Source organism: Anastrepha ludens, chromosome 5 (assembly GCF_028408465.1).
Source record: "Anastrepha ludens isolate Willacy chromosome 5, idAnaLude1.1, whole genome shotgun sequence".
NCBI lineage: Eukaryota > Metazoa > Arthropoda > Insecta > Diptera > Tephritidae > Anastrepha > Anastrepha ludens.
Genome location: NC_071501.1, coordinates 126,816,076 through 126,841,977, shown reverse-complemented (window position 1 = coordinate 126,841,977; position 25,902 = coordinate 126,816,076). Strand labels below are relative to the sequence as shown.

The following is a 25,902-nucleotide window of genomic DNA, read 5'->3' as shown; positions in this document are numbered from 1 at the left end:
ATAGTTTCTTTCAGCTACTCGAGCATAACGAAATAATTTGTAAAAACTTTTAAAAACCTATATATGCAGGTACGTACACTTGTGCTCACATTATTAAGTCACTTTATCTATTAACAACATTCGTAAAATTTTTATTTCAAACTTTTCTTTGCAATTTTTTTACAAAAATATTGTTCATTATTTACCAAAAGTCGTATAAATTAAAGTTCCAAACTTTGCACGAAATTCTCGAAGCAAATTTGCTGTGTGCTGTATTGGGAAAGACTCAATATTTTCGTTGACTTTTAGACGAAATTACAATGGAAGGAATAAGCGCGGACCTACACTGAGGAAATTATTTCGCTCATGCTCAAGCATGTAGTACTTATATATATGTATGTATGTAAGCGCACAGGGACATGATATGCACATTGTGGTGTCGTTTATGTCAGACAAGAATGTGCATACATACATACATATGCAACTTAAATTATAAATAATTTTCTTACTTGTTCTACTGGAAAATCATCCTCATTTCCGGCATATACATCAACAATTTCTACTTCCGTCAGACCGGCATCCAGTGAGATCGTTTTATTATACAGCAGATCTGTGTTTGAGCGATATTCGCCAATAAATCGGCCTGTCAGATAGCGCACTGTCAATGCTGAAAAATAAAGTAAATATCGCAATTGATATTCGCATTAGACTGCTTCATTTGCTTAAAGAAACAACATAGCATTGCCATAGACGGCAAAAATATATTTTATTTTAACGGTACAATATATCATTCATCAATTTATTGCTATTATTTTTGTTTGTATGTATAAAATCAAAATATAATAATATATAGCGTACGCCATGTGTCGCTATTATTTCTGTTTATTAATATATATTCCATCTATGTGATGCTTGTACTTGCTTATGTGTATGTGCGCGTACATATACGGTACATTTTGATAAATGTTTTTGTTTTTCCTAAGTTTATTATTGATCCACTATAGTACAATATTTGTGGGTGTAAATCATGCATACACTGACAAACACTTTCATGATACAAATAGTGGTAAATATGCCTTGATACCTGGTTGTTCCTGCAGGCAGATCGTCCACCTATCGCTCACATACTTAGGCGCATGCATACATACAAGCATATACGCCTCTCAGTTTATCTATATATTGTATATATACATATATACATTTATGTGTATTAACAAATAGCAGTGAGAAAATTAAAATTATTTAAATTAATGTTTTTTTGTGCATTCTGCTTTAGCATGGCTTGCAGTATGATTTTATGTCATACGATTGGGTAATATTTGCTTATCGACCTGCCCTAATACACAAATGTTATCATATACGTACGTATATATATATATATATATACAGGGCCCGCCATCTATCGTTACGGATTTGAACTAGGTATTATTTGAAGAATGGTAACACTTAGCTGTCATCTGATTTGACAGAAAATTATTCTTCCGCTGAACGAAAATGGTTGTGTATACGCTCAAAGAACGCTGGGAAATATTACGACATTACTTTGAAAATCATGGTAATGTTGCAGAATGTGTACGAAAATTTCGTACGGCAATGGGAAGAAGAAAAGCACCGAATGAAGCGTATGTGCGTTACTTTGCGAAAAAAGTAAGAGAAACTGGGTTGCTTATTGACAAACCAACGCGTGACCGACCAAAAACCGTGTGTCAAAGACCAGTGTTATGCCAACAAACCAGCAACAATTGATGCACTGAAGACCAACATACGCGATGTCATAGCTGAAATACAGCCGCATACAATCGAAAATGTGTTGAAAAATTGGACCGATCGTATGGGATGGTGCATGGCTAGCCGAGGCAGCCATATGAATGAAATTGTGTTCCATCATTAACCGGAAGGATTGTACTTCAAAATAAAAAAAACAGTTTAGAAAAATATTAAGTAGTTTCTTTGTTATAGCATTTTTAATTCCGTAAAGTTATATGGCGGACCCTATACATATACACAAAATAAGTGAGAGTCACGTTACTCATACGCCCTGCTGTGGTCGTTTAACAATGCAAATAACAATTAAACATCAGTTATTCACATTTAAACAAAAATTAAACGTTTTTAATTTAGTACATGGAATATTCTTCGACACTTGAGCATTGAACTCATGACCATTGAATGTTATTCATATTAATTGAAGCATCTATCATATAAAAACATTTGCGCTTGCGGAGGAGCGACAGATAATTCATTTGTATGCAAACATTTTCCTTTGGTTTTTGCATCACTCGTTAAGTAGGTGGACTGATTATCGGTTATTAGCCGTTATGTGATAGGATAGAATAATATTTCAGTGCATCAAACTTTAAAACTGATAGGTACATACACACATACATATGTATGCAAGCTGCTTCCGATAGCAAGCGCTCGCGGCAGAATATTTTATTTCACATTTTTTCGTTATATTCCAGAATAAATTTCAAAGACATTTTGTTTAATATTCTTATCCAAATGCAATTGGTTCGGAACAATTAACAATTTTTTACATACATACATACATGCACATGTACACATATATGTAGATATTTGTGATATTTGTGCATCTTGAAACGTGAAAATATATTTTCAAGTGAAACTCTATTAGGCTATATATAAATCTTGTTTGAGAGACCAAAACTTCTAAAGCACGCATACATACATACATGCTTACATACATATGTATATATAACTATATCACTTGTACGATACTTTTCAAATGAAATCGGCCACTTCTAATATAGCAGTTGCACGAATATGCAGTCATGTTATGCCATGGAAATACAGGTAATGCACACACCCCCATATACCACTACACAACATGCAACATATCATACAATAAGCAAGTTCGGATGTATGAACGATAGCCATAACAAAGAAGATAGGAAAAATTGTTACATTGGTGCATTGCAATCGCTGGCTTCATACATGTTTCTTTGAAAATGATTGTTTATGCAACACCACTGACATTGATTCCAGCCATTGGGCACGAGTCTACGGGCAAGGCAATCATGCAATATTTACTTTCTCGTGTATGTTCGCTAACACGGCTGCTGGCAGCGAGGTTAGCACTTTAAGCATGCGATATTATATGATTGGTATGAAATACTGACAAATGCTTGCTATCCCATAATTGAATACGAATATGAACAGACACTTTCCCATAACCAGAAGATGGCTATTTGTTGTCCCTTCTGCCCCAATGGCAGCATTTTGTTTATTAGCTGTACAATTACTTGCAATTTTATTGATTTTTTTTACACATATGTATATGTATGTATACAAACTACTTTTAGCCTTTGGCTGTTGGCCGTTGATTGCAGAGTCAAGGCTGTGTGTTAGTACAAGTGGCTAGTGTACCAAATAAATAAATTCTTGATTTGCACAGTTGGTATTGAAGTGTTTGCCTGCGTCTTTTTCGCTCATTATTTATCTTTTCCTTAATGTAGTTTTAGGAAACTGGCACTCGTTAATTATCTTAAGCATTTCGACACTAACTATTTTCAATAAAGAAATATGATATTAAAATACTTTCATCTGGTTCGACGTCAATTAGTAAGCAGAAATTAAAGAGTAATTCTTTGTTTGCAGTTCATTGACGTTAAACGTTCATTACCAATTTACAAATTAATTTCAGCGAATATGTTTTTGATCGTGCAACTTAATTTATATTCGATGGAGTCAATTTGTATGTAGATACATACGAGTATGTACATATTATTATATATTCATATATTCACAGACACAAAGTTGTATTTAAAAATATCTTTGCGTTTTCTTGTGCAGGGAAATTAGCAAGGGAATGAAGAATTTCCAATTTTTGAATGCGCAAGCATTTTATTTGGCATCTTTTGTTTTGGAGCAGTTCAATGGCTTGTATTGATTATAAAATACATTGCTAACAGCGTACCTTGTACATCTACATATCGATGCACGTGAATTCTGTTTATTATGACATCTGACTTACCAAAGTTTTTTTATCAAAATGATTACACCGTGCGACAGTAAAAGTTATCCAAGAAAATTTCCATATGCACATGAAACTGTATAATTTTTTAAGTAAATTTCATTTTTTCATTAATTTAATTTTTAGGGCTTATAATTTCAAAAATCAAAGTTTTCAAAAAACTGTTTTAAATAATCAGGCAATAGAAAATCTCCGAGTGTATTTCTGTTATGAAAAAGCTCCTCAAAAAAAAAAAAAAACAATTTGCCGGTCGGAGTCGACTTAAAACTTTCTATTTCTCAAAAAACATCAACGCACGCCACAAATAAGAGGAAGAGTTCGGCACAACACCTAACAGGAGTGTAAACGCCAATTATTTATATAATATATTTATTAATCATCTCATCTTATGATATTAATATGGATAGCAGCTAATAAACAAAACTTTTTTTTACTTTTCACCAGGATAAATACAGTGCAATAATGCCCGTTGAAAAATGTATCCTTAAGTATCCTTGAAATTCCCTAATGAATTATTTTGTTAAAAGTTACATACACATTCTTCTTACTCTTTCATAAAAAGTTAAAAAAAAAATAGTTGAACTTTCTTCCTTTGAAATAAAGTGTACGCACATTTCCCCTTTGAAATTTCAATATCAGTCAAAAAATTCAATTGATGAAAAAATGAAAAACGGGGTATGCAAAATTATTAATTGTAAAAATAAATAAAAAATAGTTTAAAAACACGCATTTATTGCTAATCGAACTAAAAAGTAGAAAATAAATTTTAATGACAAAGGGACCTATAATGAAGTAATAGCAAATCGAACGATCAGTCATAGTCAACTACCTCAGAACAAAATTATAACAAAAATTAAGATACAAATAGAGTAATTCAAATTAGAGTTAAAAGCGTGGGATGCTTGATATAGTAAATATTACAATCATTCTATTGGCAACTACCTATGTACAGAGGGTTATGAAAGTGAAGCAAAATTCATCCCCAAAATACCCAATTCATGTTTGCTATTACTTCATTATAGGTCTCTTTATCATTAAAATTTATTTTCTACTTTTTAGTTCGATTAGCAATAAAAGCGTGTTTTTTAGTTTTTTTAAACTATTTTTTATTTTCTACTTTTTAGTTCGATTAGCAAAAAAGCGTGTTTTTTAGTTTTTTTTTTTTAATTATTTTTTATTATGAATGAAAATTATTGATATCATTGCAGTCAGTGAATAAATGGTTCGATATATTCGTGTTATATTTAATTCCTTTCTTATCGACTGTGAGTCTAAAGCTATGCAGTTATCGGTCGTGATAAAGAAGTAATCGGGATGAAGAACTTATTTCGTGGAGGGAGCCTGCGAAACTGATTTACAAGAATGAATAAAGATTTTTAATTTTACAACCAAATTCACCTTACTTTTTGCCCACAGTAAAAAAAAAAGAAAATATTAATCCTGGCAATCCTAATAAGGATAATGGAAAACTTTTATCAAATTATTGCATTGTCATCGGTCCTTGATAGGTGTGCAAAATTTCAAGTCGATCAGATTTTTAGAAGCCAGTGAAAATTAAGCTCAAAGATTCCGTTACATATGTACATACATACAACCCGAACTAATAAAAGTGTGTTAAAAATGGTTTTATCGCACGATGTTATCGATCAAATTTACATTACGAGTAATAAGAGGGATTCTCGAAACATTCCAGCTCACTTATGTAAATATCAACTTCGCTACTTCCATTCCAGCCGTCAGTGACCTCAGCAGCAGTCACCTCATTGACAACTGAAGTGTCATGCACTCGTATTGAGCATCCAATAATTGATTGCTCCAGGCTGCGAAATTAATACATATGTACATACGTATGCATACAGCATTCGTTGTGCATGTTTTTTATGTCCCGCTATTTGAATATTTTAGTTGAAGTGAGGTAAGTTATGTATGCAAGTATACGTAGCATATGTATATATGATAAACAAGTATTATAATCCACTTGTATCATATAAGAATGGTGGTTATGTTGATTCAGTGCAGACAGAAATGGTTGGCAGCATTTCGCGCATAATGATTTGTGCGAGGAAATTGTAAAGCATGCAATGCATGTTACCACACGCAAAAATGTATGTGTATATGTAAATGTATATATGCATACGAGTATATACGTATGTTGTGCATATATGTATGATATTACATATACGTATCAGGCTCTCCGTTTCTGTTTGCGTTGAATTTGCATGCAAGTGTAAGTTGCTAAATGCTTTTATCCAACTAATCTCTTCCCCTACTTCTCGACTAATACTATTAAAGAAATCTCTGTAAGAGAGCACTTCGGCAAACAGTGTGTAGACACATACATACATATAATATAAACCATAACACCAAATAACCGTCAGCTTTTTATACAAATTATAGATCATAAAACGGATGACTGAAATGCTTGTGAAGTAAAATCAAAAATAAATGGATTACATGCGGAATAATTCAAGGTCTTTTCAATGGAATCATCCCGATTCTCTCGTTGTGTTTATCTGCTTGCCATGCCACTTTCTTCTGCTAGGATTTATCGTGAATTTCATTATTATTTATTTATTCAATTAAAGTACCTAAGTGAATAATCCGTGCTTCGTTCAATGTGATAAAACTTCTGCTACTGCTCGCACTATTTTGTCTTTGCCATAGTTTTAAAAATTTTTACTACAATTTTAAAGCACAAATCTCCAAACAATTAACGTAATTGTGGTATTACAAATAATTTCTGAGAATAGCCAAAAATACTCCAGCACTCTCGCATTGGTGGGCAGCTGTAATTAGGCATCTCCGGCTCGTGCCATGCGCTACCAACACCGCCACATGCTGTGCGCAATGGTTGTTGCAATATTGCTTTTGTTATTATTGATGTTGCTAAGTTCAAAGTGGATTTGCCTCGATTTCCATCGGCCTGGCTCATTGACTATCTACTATGTATGTGGAAATATTATAGTACAATATGTGTGTATGTGCATGAGAATGTGATTTCCCGGATTTGGAATTTTCTTTCTGCTGCCCATTCATTTATAGCGTAGTTAGTACAAAAACAATTATTACACACTGGTTGTTTCATTTTGTTTGTTTGGATATATTCTTACTAATTGCGTTTACATACATATGTACACTATTTACATTCTAGTAGGACTGTATTGCAAGTTGTTGAGCAAGCCAGTTTATTTATATGGCGGAAGACGCACATGCCTGATCGGCGTTTTTGCCATAAAGGAAGCAGGTCAGAAGCGCATATAAACAAACGCACTCGCATACAAAAAATTGCTATTAACTTTTTAAGTATGCGTGCATATTTAGAGTAACGGTATATTGAACGCATTTTCTATTCGCCATTATACATACATACATATGTACATATGATCGTGATACATGCGTACATGCACGTAAACATACATACTTATGTAAGTCTGTACAAGTGTCATGGCAATCTGAATTTCTTTTCTTGTTTTGCTCATTACTTGAATTGGAAATAAAAGCGAGCTGGCTCTATATGTATGTATGTATGCCCATATTTCTTTGCTCTTAACATAATTTTTTTTAATTATTTTAAACTTTTTGGTAAGACAAAAAAAAATGGAACTTGTGCGTTACACTCTTCGAAATATCTATTCATCTGTCCGAATGTACGCTTTTAATTGAGATAAGTGGGTAAAGAACGCAAGAAACTGGGGCAAATAGTTTGCAATTAATTAAAATATTTGATGTGTTACATTTTCAACTTTAAGCGAATAGTACTAAATACTTGAAGTAACACAATAATGTAACGTTTTTGCGTACGCACATACATACATACATATGTATGTAAACGTGATGTATGAACCCAGCAGAGAACTTAATCGACTACTGCCGATCTTTTGCTCCTCTAGAACCATAACTAGGAACACGAACCTGGTATTGCCCAAGTAAGCAGCCGGTAAATTTTTTACCCCGATGCTTTAGCTCATAGAACCAGCAGGGCTATCCAACACAATACGCAAATCTGGGAAATTATCTTATACACAAATGTGAAGGCTAATTTGTTTCAATAAATGATTTATGATTTTTGATCAACTACAAGTTTGTTGGCACTGGTAAAAATTTATGTATGGTAAAGTTTATCAAAGCTCAGGGATTTTATTTTGTATTTGACAGATAAGCTAAGGATGATTGACTTCCAGTATCAGAAGGTGTGGCCGATATCAGAGCGTTAACCGACTCTCGCTGAATTTGAACGAATCCGCTGAATAGCTGACGTAGCTGTGGTTATAAATCGGTTTGTTTACGAAAAAACTAAAAATGTGTTGGTGCTATACGAAATAAATCAACACAATGTCGCTGCATTGTCGTCTGAACAACGACTGATTGGACGAGTGTATGAATACGTTTGAAATGAGTGGGCAAAAGTTACTCGCATAATTTCGTTTTTCGCCATATTTGAAGGCTAAACCTAGTAATCTATCATCTTTGCCTAATTATAGAAGTACTTCCGCAATAGATGAAAAGGCGAATGCATTCTACATTTTTTTCAAATTAATGTACTTAAATGTATATAAAAATGAAATGTGGCACATAAAAGTAATTGCAGAAAAAGAACATCATCCTTAAGCTCGGCTCGAGGCAGCTCTTTACTGCATCGGACGCCACGGCCGTACAATTTGTGATCACTTTTTTTTAACGAAATCGTCCAAGATCTCAAAAATTTCCCTGCACTGTCAGTGTTCACATTAACATTCAACAAGATATACACGCGTTATGTATATGGCGGAATGTGATAATTAATGTGTGTAAATACACCTGTGTTCTAAATAATAGGTACGCGACGAATTACTTTTACTACCTCACCTATTTTGTTTGTATTTAATTTTATTTTATGTTTTCATAAAAGTAGAGCGTATTCTACAACAAACCCATATAACTCAAAGATTGAAAATGTATACAAAAATCAAAAAAAAATTAACAAATAAAAAAAACAAATTGTCAAATTTTCCAACTCTTTCTTCAGTTGGGCAAATTTGAATGGTTCAAAATTCTTGTTGATTTTTGCCAGTTTTTTTCTGGTGCTGAACATTTCCTTCCATATATGGTATAATACTTCAAACGTGCACTTTATTATACTAAAATGTAATGGGTTATAAAACTGCTTACCTTAAAGTTTTCTACAGATTCAGATTCAAATGTTGAAAATTTTCATGATTATTAAAACATAAAATAAACTAAATGCAAAAACGTAGTTAAAACTTGGTAATTCGTCACGCTCATACTATCTTGTACACAGGTGTATATCTGAAGTGAGATTTCGGGAAAAATAAAGATAAGCAAAAACAATTAAAGATTAATTCATTTCTTTCGGTGACGAACTCGCCTGACTCGGATGACGCGCAAAAAGGAAGAATTCATCTGGAAGTATTTATGGCTTATGCATTTAGGATTAGTCTTTAATACTTTATTAGCAGTTGTGACGATTTCTTGACATTGACTGACAAGTTCAAGTGTTTTGTATGACTGATAACTGCAGTTTCTCAATTGTTTAGCTTCACTTAATTCTCAACCCATATACATGCATACCTGCAAATCCATACATACAAATATGTTTGTACAAATACAAATGTTATTAAGTGGCAAATGCAAGTTAGTATGAAAATATGCAAATGCATGACTGACCCACCTGATTTTCCGACATCCGCATTTCCAATGACTGCGATGCGCACACGCGGTATATCCTCTGCTCTCATATTTGTTGTTATCACTGAAAAGACAAATGAAAACTTAATGTAGTCATGATACGATTACTCGTTCACAAATAACTTCTACTTCTAAAAGCGTAAAAATCAGAGTATCTGCATGCCTGTGCATGCGTTATTGCTTGTAGGACATATTACATGCACATATATAAATATGAATATACGAGTATGCATGTTTGTATGTGTCGCGATGTGCTGACTTTTCACATATTTTTAGTTGTTCGGGCTACACAATAGCGATAATTTTTGTTGCCGGGATTTTGGAATATTTTTTATGTAATCCAAGTAAGCATAAACTTTCTCATATATTATATTATATAGGTATATATAATTGCAGTTTTGCACCCTTTGTTGGGAGTTTGGCTAAGCTCCCTCTCCTATATATGGCACACAGTTTTATGCCGCCTCCGAACGGTAGATGGGTTTTTATGGGAAGCTTTTTTTATTGCTGAAATACACTCGGAGTTTTGCCATCGCCTGCTGAAGAGCGACTCCTATAAGAAAAAAAAACAGTTTCTTGACCTGGGCATCCAATCGTCTACGCCGGCCGCCTCATAAGTTGTTAATACATATTTTTTTATCGAATTCACTTAAGTTAAGGCTTAGCAACATCGGTAGCTGCCAATTTAAATTTTGACTTGTGCTAAAAACTCTAATACCTAAATGTGCAAAACATTTAAAGTCTAAATTTATTGCACATAAAATCACATAAGATTTTATTTCAAATTTTTCCAACATTTTTACCTAAAAAAACTAAAAAATTATCTCAGAATGCATATCACCTAATCCCGGGATTTTCAATATTTAAATAATACCGAATCGGCATCCCGAATGTACACACAATCACGAACCTGACTGATAGCCGTCTCCGTTGTCTTTACAGAAGTATGGAGTACAATGCATGCGTTTTGTGCTTTTGTTTTCGTTTCTGTGCAAAATCACCAGCACTTGAAAATGCTTATCAAAATTAAAATAAAATAAAAATACAAACAACTCAAATACTAATACATGTGTGTATGTATATTATACATCTCATTATTATATGGCCTATCTACATTTTTTGTTTCTGAGATTTCTTAAGAAAGGTGTTGACTTTGCTGACGGATGCAGGAGATGGGGTCCGAAAGTAGCGGAAAGTAGAGAGTGTCTGAAATAAGCGGTTTATGACAACAACTAAAGAATTCATAAGGAATTTTTATAACGTTATTGTTATTTGGTTTTGTGTACTTATATACACGCATACACACACTTATAGATTATGTGTATTATATGTATTTACGTATGTCCGAATTTTTTTACCACGAAGAAACCAATTGAAATGAAGCTGACACTATTATTAGTCTGATCTTCGTAGTTCTTATGCACTATTATTGAATTGAAGGTTTGATTTTGATTTTGTCTTTTGAAATACGCAAATTTTCTTCAGTAAAAAAAAAACAAAAAGCCGTCACAATTCCATTAATTTTTATTTGGTTAAACAAACACAGGCATGTATGGGGCACATTTGGCCATTATTATTATTATTTATTAGCCAAATAAAATAAATTAACGAGTTAATATTATTTATGTGCATTAGTTCCCAGGTAATCAGCTCTGCAAAATTAAAAAAGTGTGTTGTGAGGACGAAATATTCAAGAGATCATGATCATCCAGTCTTTATATGATTAATGGGATAGTTTTGATGAGACTGTTGATTGAATCTATGTTGTGCTTTGTGGGATTCCTAAGCATCTCAACCCAGTTGTATTTGATGTATCTACGTCTAGCTCCTTCCAAAGCAGAGCACTCGGAAAACATGTATATGCTTTATTATTAACCCATTTGCATCATTCGACGGAATAATCGGCGAATAAAAACTCTCTTTTATCACCAAGAACGGAATAATCCCCAATGAATTATTTTTTTGTTGAAGTTTGAGGAAAATAGATAATTTGGTAATCTGTAGCATTCCTTTTCATTAGAACAAAGAGTAAAAGTCTTACCGACGCAAGGTATCAGGTCAGTCCATAAGTTCGTGCGTATTTTACTTATAATTTCACTTTTGTACGATTTTCGCGGAATGTAACGGAACTATTTATATTTTCTTTGATATATTGTGCATTCAACAAGTGATTTGAATCGCGGATAGAAGCACGTATTGTTAAAAAATAAAATGGAATCTTCGAACGCGTATGAGGGGCATATTTTGTATTTTTTTTTAAAAAGTGGTAAAAATGCAACAACTGCTGCTGCTGAAATAAACACTGTTCACGGAGAGGATACCGAGAGTGAAAGGACTGCGCAAAAGTGGTTTTCAAAATTCCGAAGTGGTAACTGCGACGTGGAGGATGCCCCGTACGCTGGTCGTCCTGAAGTCTTTAACTCCGACGCCTTGCTCGAACTCGTGGAAGCTGAGCCAAATTTGACAGTCGATATGATAGCTGAGAGGTTAAATTCATCGCATGGAACAGTTCACAGGCACCTGGTTCAGTTTTTTTTTTTTATATCACCCCTTTATTTATTACAGTATGTTATATATAAACAATATGTTATATATAATATATTATGTTCTTTTACCAATGTAAGAAGAAACTGTTATAATTATTATTGTTTTTTTTTTTTGTTTTTTGTAATTACACAGTAAATCTTATAGTTAGATCAGTCGGTGTGAGTCGCTTTAATCTTCGTTTGATATTTTCTGGCGGTACTATTTTACGCATTTGTTCGTTTGGGTGGACTGACAGTCGCTGGAAATGCTTAGTGCTACATTTTGTGATTGTTTCTTGGATAGTGTCTATGTTTAAGATGGATAGTGTCTATGTTGGATTGTGTTCGCTGTATGAGCTGAAGATTTGTGTTTTTAACCGTTCCCCATATTTCTATTCCGTATTTCCAGATAGGAGTAATAATTGTTTTGTATATAGTCACCTTATTATAAAGTGACAGTTTTGATGCTCGTCCGATTAGCCAACTTAATTGCCGGTACTTATTCTTAATTAGATTTCTTTTGTTAATGATTGCTGTTTCCATGTTAGTTTTTCGTCAATAGTTATTCCAAGATATTTTGTTGCTGGGCAGATTTTTATTTTGTTGTTTTTTAAGGTAAGATTATATTTTGATGTCATTTTGTTTGTTTATATAACTTGCATAGTTTTGTCTTTATTAACTTCTATACCCCATTCGTCAAACCAATTTACTGTATTATTTATTAATTTTTGAAGTGTAAAGATCCCCTGTTTTTCGTCATTGTTTGATGCCATTAATACAGTATCATCTGCAAACGTTGCTATCATTGCATTATCTGTTGTCGGAGTTGGCACATCTGCGGTGTATATTAGATATAAAAGAGGACCTAATACACAACCTTGCGGTACTCCAGCTGTCATTGGTAGAATATCGGAATATTCGTCTTCATATCTTATATAAAATTTTCGATCAGTTATGTAGCTCTTCAAAATTTCAAAGTAGTTTTGTGGAAAGATTCGTTTGAGCTTATGCAAAAGTCCTTTATGCCAAACTTTATCAAAGGCTTTTGCAATGTCCAGGTATACAGCTACACAATATTTTTTGTCATTCATATCGCTAAGTATTTTGTTAGCAACCCTGTGGATTTGTTGGACTGTTGAGGTTGCTGTCTAAATCCGAATTGATGGCTTGGTATCACTTTTTTTGCTGTCAAAATTGGTTCTAATCGGAAAGAACAATATTTTTTCAAACACCTTTGAAAATATTGGCAATAAGCTGATGGGTTGATATGCTGCAGTTTTGGTGACATCTTTTCCTCGTTTGGGTATGGCGGTAATTTGAGCAATTTTCCATAGTCGTGAGAAGTATTTAGGCTCTAACATGCAATTAAATATATTTCTTATGAATTACAATGCTATTTCAGGTAACTCTTTTAAAATGTTTTCATTTATTAGATCATATCCTGGAGCTTTTTTATCGTTTAGCTGTCTTATTTGATTTTTAATTTCGCTTGCGGTGGTCTTTCTTGTTTTCATTTACGGAACGTTTATTATGTTATCAGATTTAATGTTAATGTTTTGTAAATGTGTCTAAGAAGTGTTGGGCTAGGGTATCGGCTTTTTCTTTGCTTGTTTTTGCCCATGAGCCGGGTTCTGTTTTGATGGGAGGTTTATGTATTGTATTACAGCGCCATTGATGTGTTTTGTTGCTTTCCATAAGGAGTAATTTGTAGATGCTGCTGTTCCCAGGTTTGCCATATAATTTCGAAGTTTACTCTCCTTGTGTTTTGTAAGTAGTGCTTTTAGCTCATTTGTCGCCTTATTAAGTTTGGTTTTATCTGCTGGATGTCAGGTGGTTTGCCATGTTTTGCGGAGCTTTCTTTTTTCGCCGATTTTCTCTTTAATGTAAGTTGGGATATTTTCTTTATTTGTCATTTTCGGTGTTGGTGTAGAGGAAGCAACTGACTGCTACGCTATCATTGAAATATACAATAGCTGAGTCAATTTCATCTTGAGTTTTCAGTGATATATTTATTTTGAGTTTTTGTTCTAATATTTGACAAGCATTAGTCCAATTCTTTCTAGAACTATATAGAACTGGTTGAGTTGGGAAAGGTTTCAAAGCTGGGAAAATGGGCTCCGCATAGACTTTCCGTCGCCAACCTTCAGTAGAAAGTGAATGTGTGTTCTCAGCTGCTGCAACGGCTTGAAAATGAAATTTTTTTGAACCGTATCGTTACTGGTGATGAAAAATGGGTCCTTTACAATAATCCTGTTCGCAAAGGGTAATAGTTAGATAAAGATGAAACACCAGAACTACTCCTGAAAGGAAGATATAAAAAGGAATATCGGAACGTATTTTGGTTCCAAGGACAAAACATTTTTTGAGCAAGGAATTAAAAATTTGCCTAAACGTTGGGAAGACATTGTAAATAATGAAGGAAAATATATTATTGATTAATAATTACTTTAAACATCTTTTTTATTAATTTTAAAACCACCTTTAAAAAATGCACGAGCTTATGGACGGACCTGATATTTTGAATATAACGCGTATTTCGAGCGGTGATGCAAAAGGGTTAAATCCATTTGGCAGAGTGGGCAAGATGGTGTTGGGTCATCAGAAAGAATATGTTGGTGGATGCATCGCGTGTGATCAAGGTGGAGCCGCGAAAAAGTTTGAATGAGTTCGAAATAGCCGACGGATAAATTGGAACATTAAGTTCTCAATTAATGTTTGAGTAGTGGCGATGGTGGTAGTCGTGCTATTATGATGCGTGCTTTTATATCGAAACTGATGTACAGGGTTTAATTGAAAAGTAATCAGCCTTATTTTTTTAAGCAGTTTTATTAAACCTTCTGGCTTATAGTATACAACTAATATTCTCCAAAATAGGACCGTTGAGCGTCAATACACCGCACACACGTCAAAATGAGGACTTTAGGAGGTCAAAAAGCGATTTATCAACTTGAAGATAAAGTCTAAATTAGTTTATATTTTCGAGTCTAATAGTCGTTCCATCACAAAGCGAATAATTCACCTTTAATATGTTTACAATAAAGGAGTGGGAGGGCCCGGCAGATAAGCGAAATGATTGTACGTTTAATTTGCTTTCTACCGTCGAATGAACAATACGCATTGTTTCCTTCGCCTCGTGTTTAAATATCAACAGTAGTCAATAACATGGAATCTACAGGTATGTACATTTTATTAATACAGTAAAATTAAAAATAATGTAATCGTAAGTATTTAAATATTATATTGCATGTCTAGTTAAATTTCCTTTTATAATTCATGTTTACTTAGACTTACAAAAAAAGTTCCGCTAAGTACCGTTTTCTGTCTTCGATATTTGCAGTTAACAGTTAGTTGGCCGTTATTATTGTGAATTTTGAGAACTCAAACGAACTCATTGTGACGCTATCCTCTTTTATTTACAGGTAGTCGGAGTGATCAAAGTCACTCGAAAATACATGTTAGAAAAATGGATCTGATTTTAGTGCTACAAAATGAAAACTTTTATAAATTATCATCGTCTAAGTGTGTGGAACGATTAACTAGTTACATATTGGACAATCATAGTATTTATAAACAATCAGAAGACAGTGCGTTACGAATAAAATGTGTTCTCAAAGTGTTTGTTTCGAAACTTTTGAAAAAATGGAAGAACTCGAATTGGAAGGTTGAGAGATTCACCAAGTACAATTCAGCATGGTTAAAAAACGACTTGGACTTACCAGCAGTGAAAACTGTGAGCAACGTTTCAAACATAAAAAGTGTTAAAGGCAGACCATCAAAATCTTTCGAAGAGGGCTCTGTACGAACAAAAAGAAGACGTGTTCAACCAATTGTTGCTAAAATAACTCCAGAGGTATTGTGTGCTGCCGCTGAAGCTAGTCTGACAAAATCTGGGAAAAGAACAGCTGGACGAATGGTGAACCTGGCATTGACCACCAGCCCACGCAGATACAAACGCATAAAACAAATTCATGATACACCAAAGACTTCTGGTATCACACCCTATTCCCCTGAGGAGGCTTTAGCGTTCATCATTGACTCTGATATGGGTAAAGAAGATTACATTCACATGCAAAGAGGGGCGAAATCTCGGGGTGCCAATATATATCCTGCATACAATGTTATAGCGCAGACAAAGAAACAGTGCTACCCTGACAATATAAAAATATCAGAAACAGAAGTCCAAATCCCCGTCCAAGATGTTCTTGACCACACGGTACGCAGACTTGCAGATGTACAGCAGGATGTACTTCTTACACACCACGATCACGAAGAGAACGCACCCATTAAAGTGGTGTACAAATGGGGTCTTGACGGGAGTGGCGGTCATTCCATATACAAACAATGTTTTGTAAACAACTCATTATATGGTGACACTAACATTATTTTGTGTACTATTGTGCCATTACAAATGTCAGAGAACACAACAAGGAATGGAAAACAGATTATATGGCAAAACCCTAGTCCTTCCTCCTCAAGATATAGCCGCATTATTCGATTGCAAATTGAGAAAGAGACAAAAGAATCTGTGAAGCTGCATTACGACGAAATTGAAGAGCAAATATCGAGGTTAAAGGTTACGAAAGTAACTTTTAACGACAAAACATATACTTTCAAACATTATCCTGTATGTACAATGATGGATGGCAAGACTTGCAACGTTTTAACTGACACATCATCAACGCAAGCTTGCAACATATGTAAAGCATCACCCAATGAGCTAAACAACATAGATTTGCTTTTGAGAAAACAATATTCCAAGGCTCCGTTCAAGTTTGGTATATCTGTGCTCCATTCGTACTTAAGGTGTTACGAGTATCTACTCCACATCTCGTATAAAATAGAGTTGCAGCAATGGCAAGCCAGGGGCACAGCAGCCAAAGAGAATATTAAAAAAAGAAAAAAACGAGATAACTGAAAAGTTCTACAAAGAAATGGGATTGGTGGTGGATCAACCGAAACAAGGAGGGGGGAATTCCAATGACGGAAATACGGCCAGGAAATTTTTTGCTGAGCCTACCAAATCGTCTAATATAACAGGTATAGATACGGAAATCATCAAAAGATTCGCCAACACCCTAAGCGTATTATCATGCGGATTCAACGTAAATCACGAAAAATTCAAAAATTACAGTATTGAAACTGCAAAACTTTGCATTGATAGGTATGGCTGGTACAAAATGAGTGCTTCTGTCCACAAACTCCTGATACACGGAGCAGATATTATTAAGGAGCTGCCACTACCTGTAGGTTTATTCTCCGAAGATGCATTGGAGGCCAGCCAAAAGGAATTTAAAAGCGTACGGCTTTTCCATACTAGAAAGACCTCCAGGATCGACACCAATACCGACATTGCGCACTGGATGCTTATAGCTTCCGATCCTATAATTGCATCGAAGAGGAGGAGCCACTATAAAAGAAGGAAACCATTTGCTAAGGAGGTTTTAGAAATGTTGGAAAATCCTTCAATAGAAAACGTCATCAATAAAGATGATGATGACGAAAACGAAGATGATGGCCAAGAACATGAAGATGATGATAAAGCATCCTGATTATTAATCATTATAAACTATAGATATACCTAAATAAGGACCCAACCTATATAGTATTGTATCATGTATAGGTATTGAAATATACTTACTTTTTTCCCTTTCCTAAATAAATATTTTTTATTTCTGTTAACTGTTTTACTCCTATCACTTTTCCTTTTTAGTTATGTAGGTAAGTTTGTATAGGTTAGAAGTTAGGTACTTACAAGTATTTTTAAGTTCAAACACAATTAAGAAAATGTAGTAGTTAATGTACATAAATAATACGACACACACACCAACAACGTGCAAAAACAACATAATAAACGTGCTTTGGGTAATAGGTACAGGCTTCCCGAGTACCCATTCATTCTTGTTTATCATTATTTTTCATAACGTATTGGTTAGGAACCCTAAAAAGTGCAAATGAATAATTTTTTTCAAATTTGTAGTTTTTGACCTCCTAAACTCCTCATTTTGCAGTGTGTGCACCGCTAGTAGCGGTCCTTCCACCGCAGGAAACATTTTTTAAACTCATCCGCCGGAATCACGTTCAATTCGGGTGTCACGGGTTTTTTGGATCGCCTTGATGGAGTCGAAACGCCTCCCCTTCAGCTTTCTTTTCAGGCGCGGGAACAAGAAGATGTCCGCAGGGGACAGGTCTGGGCTGTAGGGAGGGTGGGGAAGCACCGGAACCCCCATCTTGGCCAATGCAGAGGTGCAGGGGAAGGCGGTGTGCGCCGGCGAATTGTCGTGATGAAGGGTCCAATTGTTGACGAGGTCGGGCCGAACCCGGGCGACGCGGTTTTTCAGCCGAAGGAACACTTCTTTGTAAAATGCCGAGTTTACAGTGCTTCCTGGAGGTACAAACTCCTTGTGGACGATGCCTCGAGAGTCGAGAAAATGATCAGGTGCATTTTCGCCACGGCAAAATTCAACACACACTTTTAAAACAGCTTTCACGCGCGGAGCGATGTTGACTGCACCGCTGTTGCCAGCGAACTGGGACCGGTTCCTAGTGGAAGCTCCAACAATCATTTTCCCTCTCCAGCCGATTCGGTTGATCGCTTGGCAGACGCCCCGCGCGGGAAGGCTCATTACTTTTCAATCATCCTGTAGTTTAATCGTCGCGTATCACACTTTTCTGCTGTATTTTCTGTCGTTACAGGTGTCGTGCGTACTGAGTTTGCATCCAAGTCTGTCGGTTCGTTAGCAGAAGTGCCAACTGACATGCCATCGTTCACACGCTAGTTGGTCCTACGTTAGCGAAACGACCCGGATTTATATCCGGCCAAGGACTGTCACTCCAGCAGCATTCTCCGTGCATGTATGGGGAATGTTTATATGGCTACAACTACAACAACAACTTATATATCATGCCACAATAATTACATACATATTTACACATTTATGTATGGACATATTGTAATAGCATTTATTAGCTGCTTTTGATTCGCCGACCATTTAGAGAATATGCGAATAAAACATTTGTATTTGGCAGCACTGAACTATTTCTTTGCCAGTTTTGAAAGAAGAGTTGTGAAGAATTCGATGGGCGCAATAATAAAAGATATTCTGATCTAAATGAATTGCTTTCGAACTAAGGGCTATAAATTTAATTTAATTCTTAAGTAATATTAACTTGATTTGTTTTTCAATGTAATTTAAAATATCTTTGTAAATTTTATTATGAAAATTGTAACCTATTGTGACTAGCACTAATAATTACAAGGTTTGCCCTTGCTGTGTCGAGATCGAATCACTAAATAAAAAACAAAAATAAAATATGTAAATAATCCAGAATTTGAATGTGTGTATTTTTAAAGTACAAGTACACATGTTAATAAGTACATTTGCAGGTAATTAGGTAAATATTTTGTTTTTAAAATGCGAAATTCCTGAATCAAAATATTTAAAATAAGACACCTCTTGAATGTGTATATGTGTGTGCATGTACATGCATACTCGTACATATGCGAATAAGTGGGCGTTTACCATATGTTTTTATTTGTTGCGTGTTCGTGGCCCGCTTAACACAAATGCTTGTATGAACACAAATAAATAGCAATTTCAAGTACTTCATGCCGGACCATTGAAGGATGAAGCTATATTATGTAAATTTTGTGACGATTTTGATGTTACTCACGCTAAGAAAAAAACATATGGCACTAAAAAAATAATAAAATAAGTTTTGCTTCATTCCAGCAAAATTTGCCAAATAACTAAAATTAACCCTAGTGCATAGGGTTCGGAAAAATCGAACGTTTCGTTACATTAACCTCTATTGTAGCTGTAGGGAGCGGCTTTCACGTCCAAGCATATGCGGACGACGTCTGTGCGCTAACATCGGATAAATCCTTAAGGAGGCTTTGCACGAAAGTGCAGAGGATCCTTGACAAAATCGATGATTGGTGCATGAGACAAGGCCTTTCCGTTAATCCGAACAAAACAACCATCTTGTTTACGAAAAAACGGAAATTGGATGGACTCAGTCTTCCAACACTGAAAGGTGTGACACTTGGTCTTTCCAACGAAGTTAAATATCTAGGAGTAATCTTGGATAAGAAGCTGACCTGGGAGACACACGCTTCACTGAAGGTGAATCGTGCATTGAAGATTTGGCAAAACTTGGGGTCTGAAACCTGCTGTGGTCCTATGGATATACACGGCACTTATCAGACCAATCATCACTTACGCTTCTGTGGTCTGGTGACGACGGAGCATGGTTAAGTCCACAATCCGGGAACTATACAGGCTGCAAAGAAGTGTATGTTTATGCATCACGGGTGCCATGAGTACAACCTCTGGTGATGCCCTAAATGCTATGCTTAATTTGCTCCCCCTGGATCTTAAGATACAACAGGAAGCAATAAAAGCAATGTGTAGACTCCATAAATATGGTTTCTGGCACGAAGATGGAACTTCGGGACACAGAGAATTCTTTAAGTTGCTGTCGGAGCAGTATCCACTGTTTTTGGCACCTAAAGATGACCTGATACCCACAGTTTCGTTCGGAAGGAAATTTGATGGCAGATTTCCATTGCGTGAGTAATGGAGCAATCCAGAATGCATGCAGGGAGGTTTGACGGATATTTTCTTTACCGATGGGTCCAAGACTGAAATAGGGTCTGGAGCCGGATGGTACTTAAACGATAGTAATAAGTATCACTATGCTATGGGGGGAATGGCAACTGTTTTTCAAACAGAAGTTTTTGCCATCCTAAAAGTAGCCGAATGGATAATCGAGAGGAGATGGAGCGGGAAACAGATTGGAGTCTTCAGTGACAGTCAGGCTGCATTGAAGGCCCTGGAGAACGCGAAGCAAACCTCGAAGATTGTTCAAGAATGTAAGAAGAAGCTTAATTCTGTCGCAAGACAAAACAGGCTTGTACTTATATGGGCTCCGGGACACTCCGGTGTTCAAGGAAACGAAATTGCCGACGAATTGGCCAACCGTGGATCAGCGGTGCCCCCACAGGGGCCAGAGCCAATAATCGGAATCAGTCCCGCAGGAATCAAGAATTGGATCAACGATTATGTAGGCAATCTACATAAAGAGCGATGGTCCGGTCTAGAACGCTGCAGAACTGCAAAGTGTTTTGTGACAAGTCCGAACAGAAAACTGTCAAACTTTCTACTAAAACTTAGAAGGAAAGACATTCGGTTGATGGTCGGCATCATTACAGGACACAACCCATGGGGTCAGCATATGACCACCATTGGAATCATCGAGGACCCGGTATGCCTGTCCTGCTGGGAGGAGGCGGATAGCACTGAGCACTTTCTCTGTGTGTGTCCTGCCTTTGCTAGAGCGCGACTACGGGTATTGGGTTCCGATGTCATGGGAATGAGTAATATTCGTTCTCCAAAACTGGAGGATATTTACAGATTCGCCAAAGAATCTGGAAAATTCTTACAGGACTAACTATCTCTATCTCTGTCTCTATTCTTTCCTATCTCTATCTCTCATACTTTTCTCCCTCCCTCCTTGACTATCTACCCCCTTTCCAGAGCTTTAAATACAATGGGCTTTTTAGCCTGAGTGTTTTAGGAGCCACCAAATCTCCTGGTGCTCCTTGGCTCGACCTCTTCAAATTCAAATTCAGGGAGAAAATGTCAACAGAACTACAGGGTAATAGTTATGTACATACATACAGAAGTGCAGTGAACTCCAGATTCAGATCACACTTTTAGCAATTCCAAATCCGTTAATGCCTTTTTTCATACCAATTACGATCAGGTTTTCGACACATTTTTCTTGCATCTAGTGAATATCTCAAGCATGCATTCTTGCTTACTGTTCATATTAGTAACTATGGATGATTATGACCTTAATATGGTTAGAGAGATATTAGTGATTTCATGCGGCATGTTAACTTTTTCAATGTTTTTTTCCACCTTTCATTTGAGATTTTAATCAGAAATATCCATTTGACGCTTGTCTTAAATGGTGCAAAAGGAATAGAGTTGACTTTCGAATATGTACATAGAAACAGTATGTAAGTATGTATGTGTGTATTCACATACTATCAGCTGCTAGTGCATATGGATGTATACGAGTGAGTCAAGGAACGATAAAATCAACATTCTCTCCCATTTTTTCTTAAAATTTTAAGGTGGATCGTACAGACTGCAGGTCTATAATTAGGGTGTCTTTATTTCTAAATCTTTTTTTTTTGTTTTGGTAATTTGTAAGTTTGTAATTTGGCTTGGGTGAAAATATTCCGACAATGCGTCGAAACCATAGATTTTGCTCCTATCAGATCCGCTAACTGACTGCTGACTCCTTTTGCGCTTTATTCAGCTAATGAGCGACTCTTAGTCCATATGTTGCATATGAAATTTAAAAGGTAATAGAATTGTTTTCTGAACGCGATCGCCTTAATACACTAATACACACATAATGTATCGAAACGCGTGGACAAGGAAAAGCGAAATCTATTGTTTTTTAATCTTTTTAAAATTTAAGCTTGACAAATTCGTTTCAGTTCTGCTGCCAGTAAAACTATTGAGGCAATTTTCAGAGCCGATGACTGTCGATGCTGTTGATTCTCCACCAGCTGATGTGGAAGCTGCCATGACAAAGGCGTCGAATTGGCCGCATAAAATTTTAAAATAGAAGAGGAATGTTGGAATTTCGGAAGTTATTTTTGTGCTGCAGCAACAATGGCTATACAACCAAATACACATAAATAAGTGAAACAATGCATATATGGTAAAACAATAATAATGCTTGAAGCATCGACCGTTGATCGAATTTATATGTACGCCAGCAATAAAGTGAAAAATACATGAATTTTTGAGAATTTTATAAGTATATGTATAATGTACATAAATTTATATATACACATATACATATATAAAAAATATATATATAAGTATGTAAATACATATGAATATCTGTATATATTCAAATGAGTGTTTTTGTTGTGCCTGGCTCTGCAAAAATATTAACAGTCCTAGTTAAAATAGTCCACGCATACTAAATTTGCCACAAAACAAAATATATTTGCTATTCATGTCAAGATTTGTGAGAATTTTTCATATCGATATAAACTATTGGGGCAATGGCTTTTGCACCTACATACATATGTACAGTCTGTCTAATGAAAGCGTGACCCACAAAATTCAGACTTAGAGCCCGTTATAAAAAAAATTTAAATACTGCTAAGTGGGCGTATCATTTTTAAAATACGCGTTGTACAATTTGTAAGATTTTTGAGAAATTTAGGAAGCGTACGTTGTTTTTGCCAAAATGAGTTCCGCCTATGAAAAACGATTTGTATGTACAAACTATAAAGGACCAAAAATGTCTCGTGCATCTGCAGGAAAATGTTTGAAAAAGCCGAAGACATTCATAAATAACTGGCCGCGGACGAGCCAAAAACAAAAAACAAATATCTCTCCAAAGCAAGATCAGACGATCATTGATTTGTTTGAGACAAAGCCACTGATCCTTTCGTGAAGCTGAAGCAGTTTTAAGGAAAAGTGAAGTTAATGTATCCAAAGTCACGATTTGAGGACGTTTAAGTGCAAAAGACCTCGAATTTTGGAGCACATTGAACAAAGACTGGCACAGGCTAAGGCAAAGCATCTTTGCTGTCCGTTGCATAGATGTTTGGAAGAACTAGCCAGCAAACCTAGCTATTTACAAGAAGACAACGATCGCAACCATCGAAGCCGAAGGTGTGTAGAGGGAAAACAACAAAATGGGTTTGAAATGTTGGATTGAGCTTCACAGTCGCCTGTTACCAACACTATTTAAAATTTCTGGGCAATAGTTAAGCAAAAACTCAGAGGAAAACAAATGTGGACGGTCAAACAGTCATTAAGGTAAACTCGGCTGATTTGGAGCCGATTACCTCATTAACTTGCACAGAAATTAACACAAAGTATAACTTAAGATAAGAAGCAATTAAAGCAAAAGGTGCAGTTTGTTAGAATCGAACTGGACGAATAGTTTCCAAGTTATGGTATTAAACAGACTGTATGCATGTTTATTTTTGAAATTTGAAAAAAAAAATTAAATATTAGTGGTAGTACACTCACAGTACACTCTACTGTTATGTGCATGTAGAATGCGAGGTCCAAAGATGCTATACAAATAGCCTTTAGAATGGTTGGTACCAGGAAAGAGATGCTAATTGTGAGTTAAAAATATCTCCACGTCTCTTAAACTTTTAATATTTTTGTTCCTACTTGTTATGAGCAATAGCCAATAGCTTTTAATTAGCAAGCCAATAATTACCGCTATTTTTTTTTATTAATATATCATAATGAGCCTGTGAACCTAAGAGTATTCATTCCTGGAGTGGCTACTTCAAACTAACCTAGTTGTGGTGTTCATTGGATCACTTCTTGAATGAAAAGTGGTCTTTAGGACACCATTGGATCGCCGTAGTCCAAAAGTTTGTGCGTGATTACTATTCGGTATTGATATTAGCACCGTCTTCAAGATCAGTCTTATATGGGTTCCGGGACATAGACATATTGAAGAAAATTGCAAGGCCAGAGCTAGCCAGAAAGGCTACTAATCTTCCGACTGCCACAAAAACCTAGGCTACTCTTCGGCCGCCGTAGTCCAATGGGTTGGTGCGTAACTACCATTTGGAATTCAGAGAGAACGGAGGTTAGAAAACACCAAGATTAAGAAAAGTTTTTTCTAATAGGGGTCGCCCCTCGGCAGACTATGGCAAATCTCCGAGTGTATTTCAGCCATAAAAAAGCTCCTCATAAAAAACATCTGCTGTTCGGAGTCGTCTAGAAACTGTGGGCCCCTCCATGTGTGGAACAGCATCAAGACGCACGAGACAAATAGGAGAAGCTCAGCCAAACACCCAAAAAGGGTGTAAGCGCCAATTATTAGAGCATGGGTTCGAGACCCACCGTGTAAGTGAGTCGTCACATGATAGAACCATGTCAAGACGTACATCACAAACTGGTGTAGAATCTAGGCCAATTATTTAATAGTATATATAGGCATAGACTTTTCTATTTTTTTTTTCTTGCAAGCATGCAACGAAAATCAGAAATACGTACTTTGGAAAGAGTTTTCAATAATCGCATTCAATGAAACGTGGCTCTGATTAAATTCCTATGATCCATTGTTTAGCTGGAAACACAGTAGGACTGAATGACAACTCAACCATTTGTAACACAATGATAACGGTAATGAAGTTATCTGTCTGCTGTGTGCACGTGTGTCCTTATGCTTCGCCATCGCCACTAATACGTGTGCATTTTAATACACATTGTACTTACGTATACAGTAGGTTCTGTATTTATGCGGCTTTTTTTTATGCGGTTTTGAAATAGTGCGGTTTTTTTTTTAAATTACAAAATGCATGTCGACCTATCGGGAATTATACATATAAACAAGATTCTAAACCAGCTAAGCAAAAACTCATCACAGATTACATCAGAAATGCTAACCCTACAAGTATGGAACCGCCTGCATAACTATCTAGATCAGACGTGTACATTTCCTAAAGTGACGAAAGTGATTTTACGCCAAATCCTAAACGAACGCGCAACATGTGGGTATTGTCTGATTCTATTTCTGACTTAAATTTATTTTTCGATTCTGACGTTTCTTAAATAAAGATATAGTTTTCAAAAATACAATATTTTGTTTATGCGATTTTATTTAATTATTTCAGATTCATGCGGTCTATGGAACGTATCTATAGTTATA

At 35.6% G+C, this 25,902-nt stretch overlaps 1 protein-coding gene across 1 annotated transcript in view; it reads right to left on the bottom strand.

The window, feature by feature from the left end:
* LOC128862689 (ras-related and estrogen-regulated growth inhibitor-like protein) overlaps window positions 1-25,902 on the bottom strand; it is a 31,282-nt gene that overhangs the window by 2,917 nt on the left and 2,463 nt on the right. Inside the window, exons 2-3 of the mRNA XM_054101345.1 lie at window positions 9,642-9,722; window positions 489-646 (exon numbers count right to left, since the gene is read on the bottom strand). Of these exons, the coding sequence (XP_053957320.1) occupies window positions 489-646; window positions 9,642-9,708 (225 nt within the window). The 5' untranslated portion in view covers window positions 9,709-9,722. The remainder of the gene's footprint in view (window positions 1-488; window positions 647-9,641; window positions 9,723-25,902) is intronic.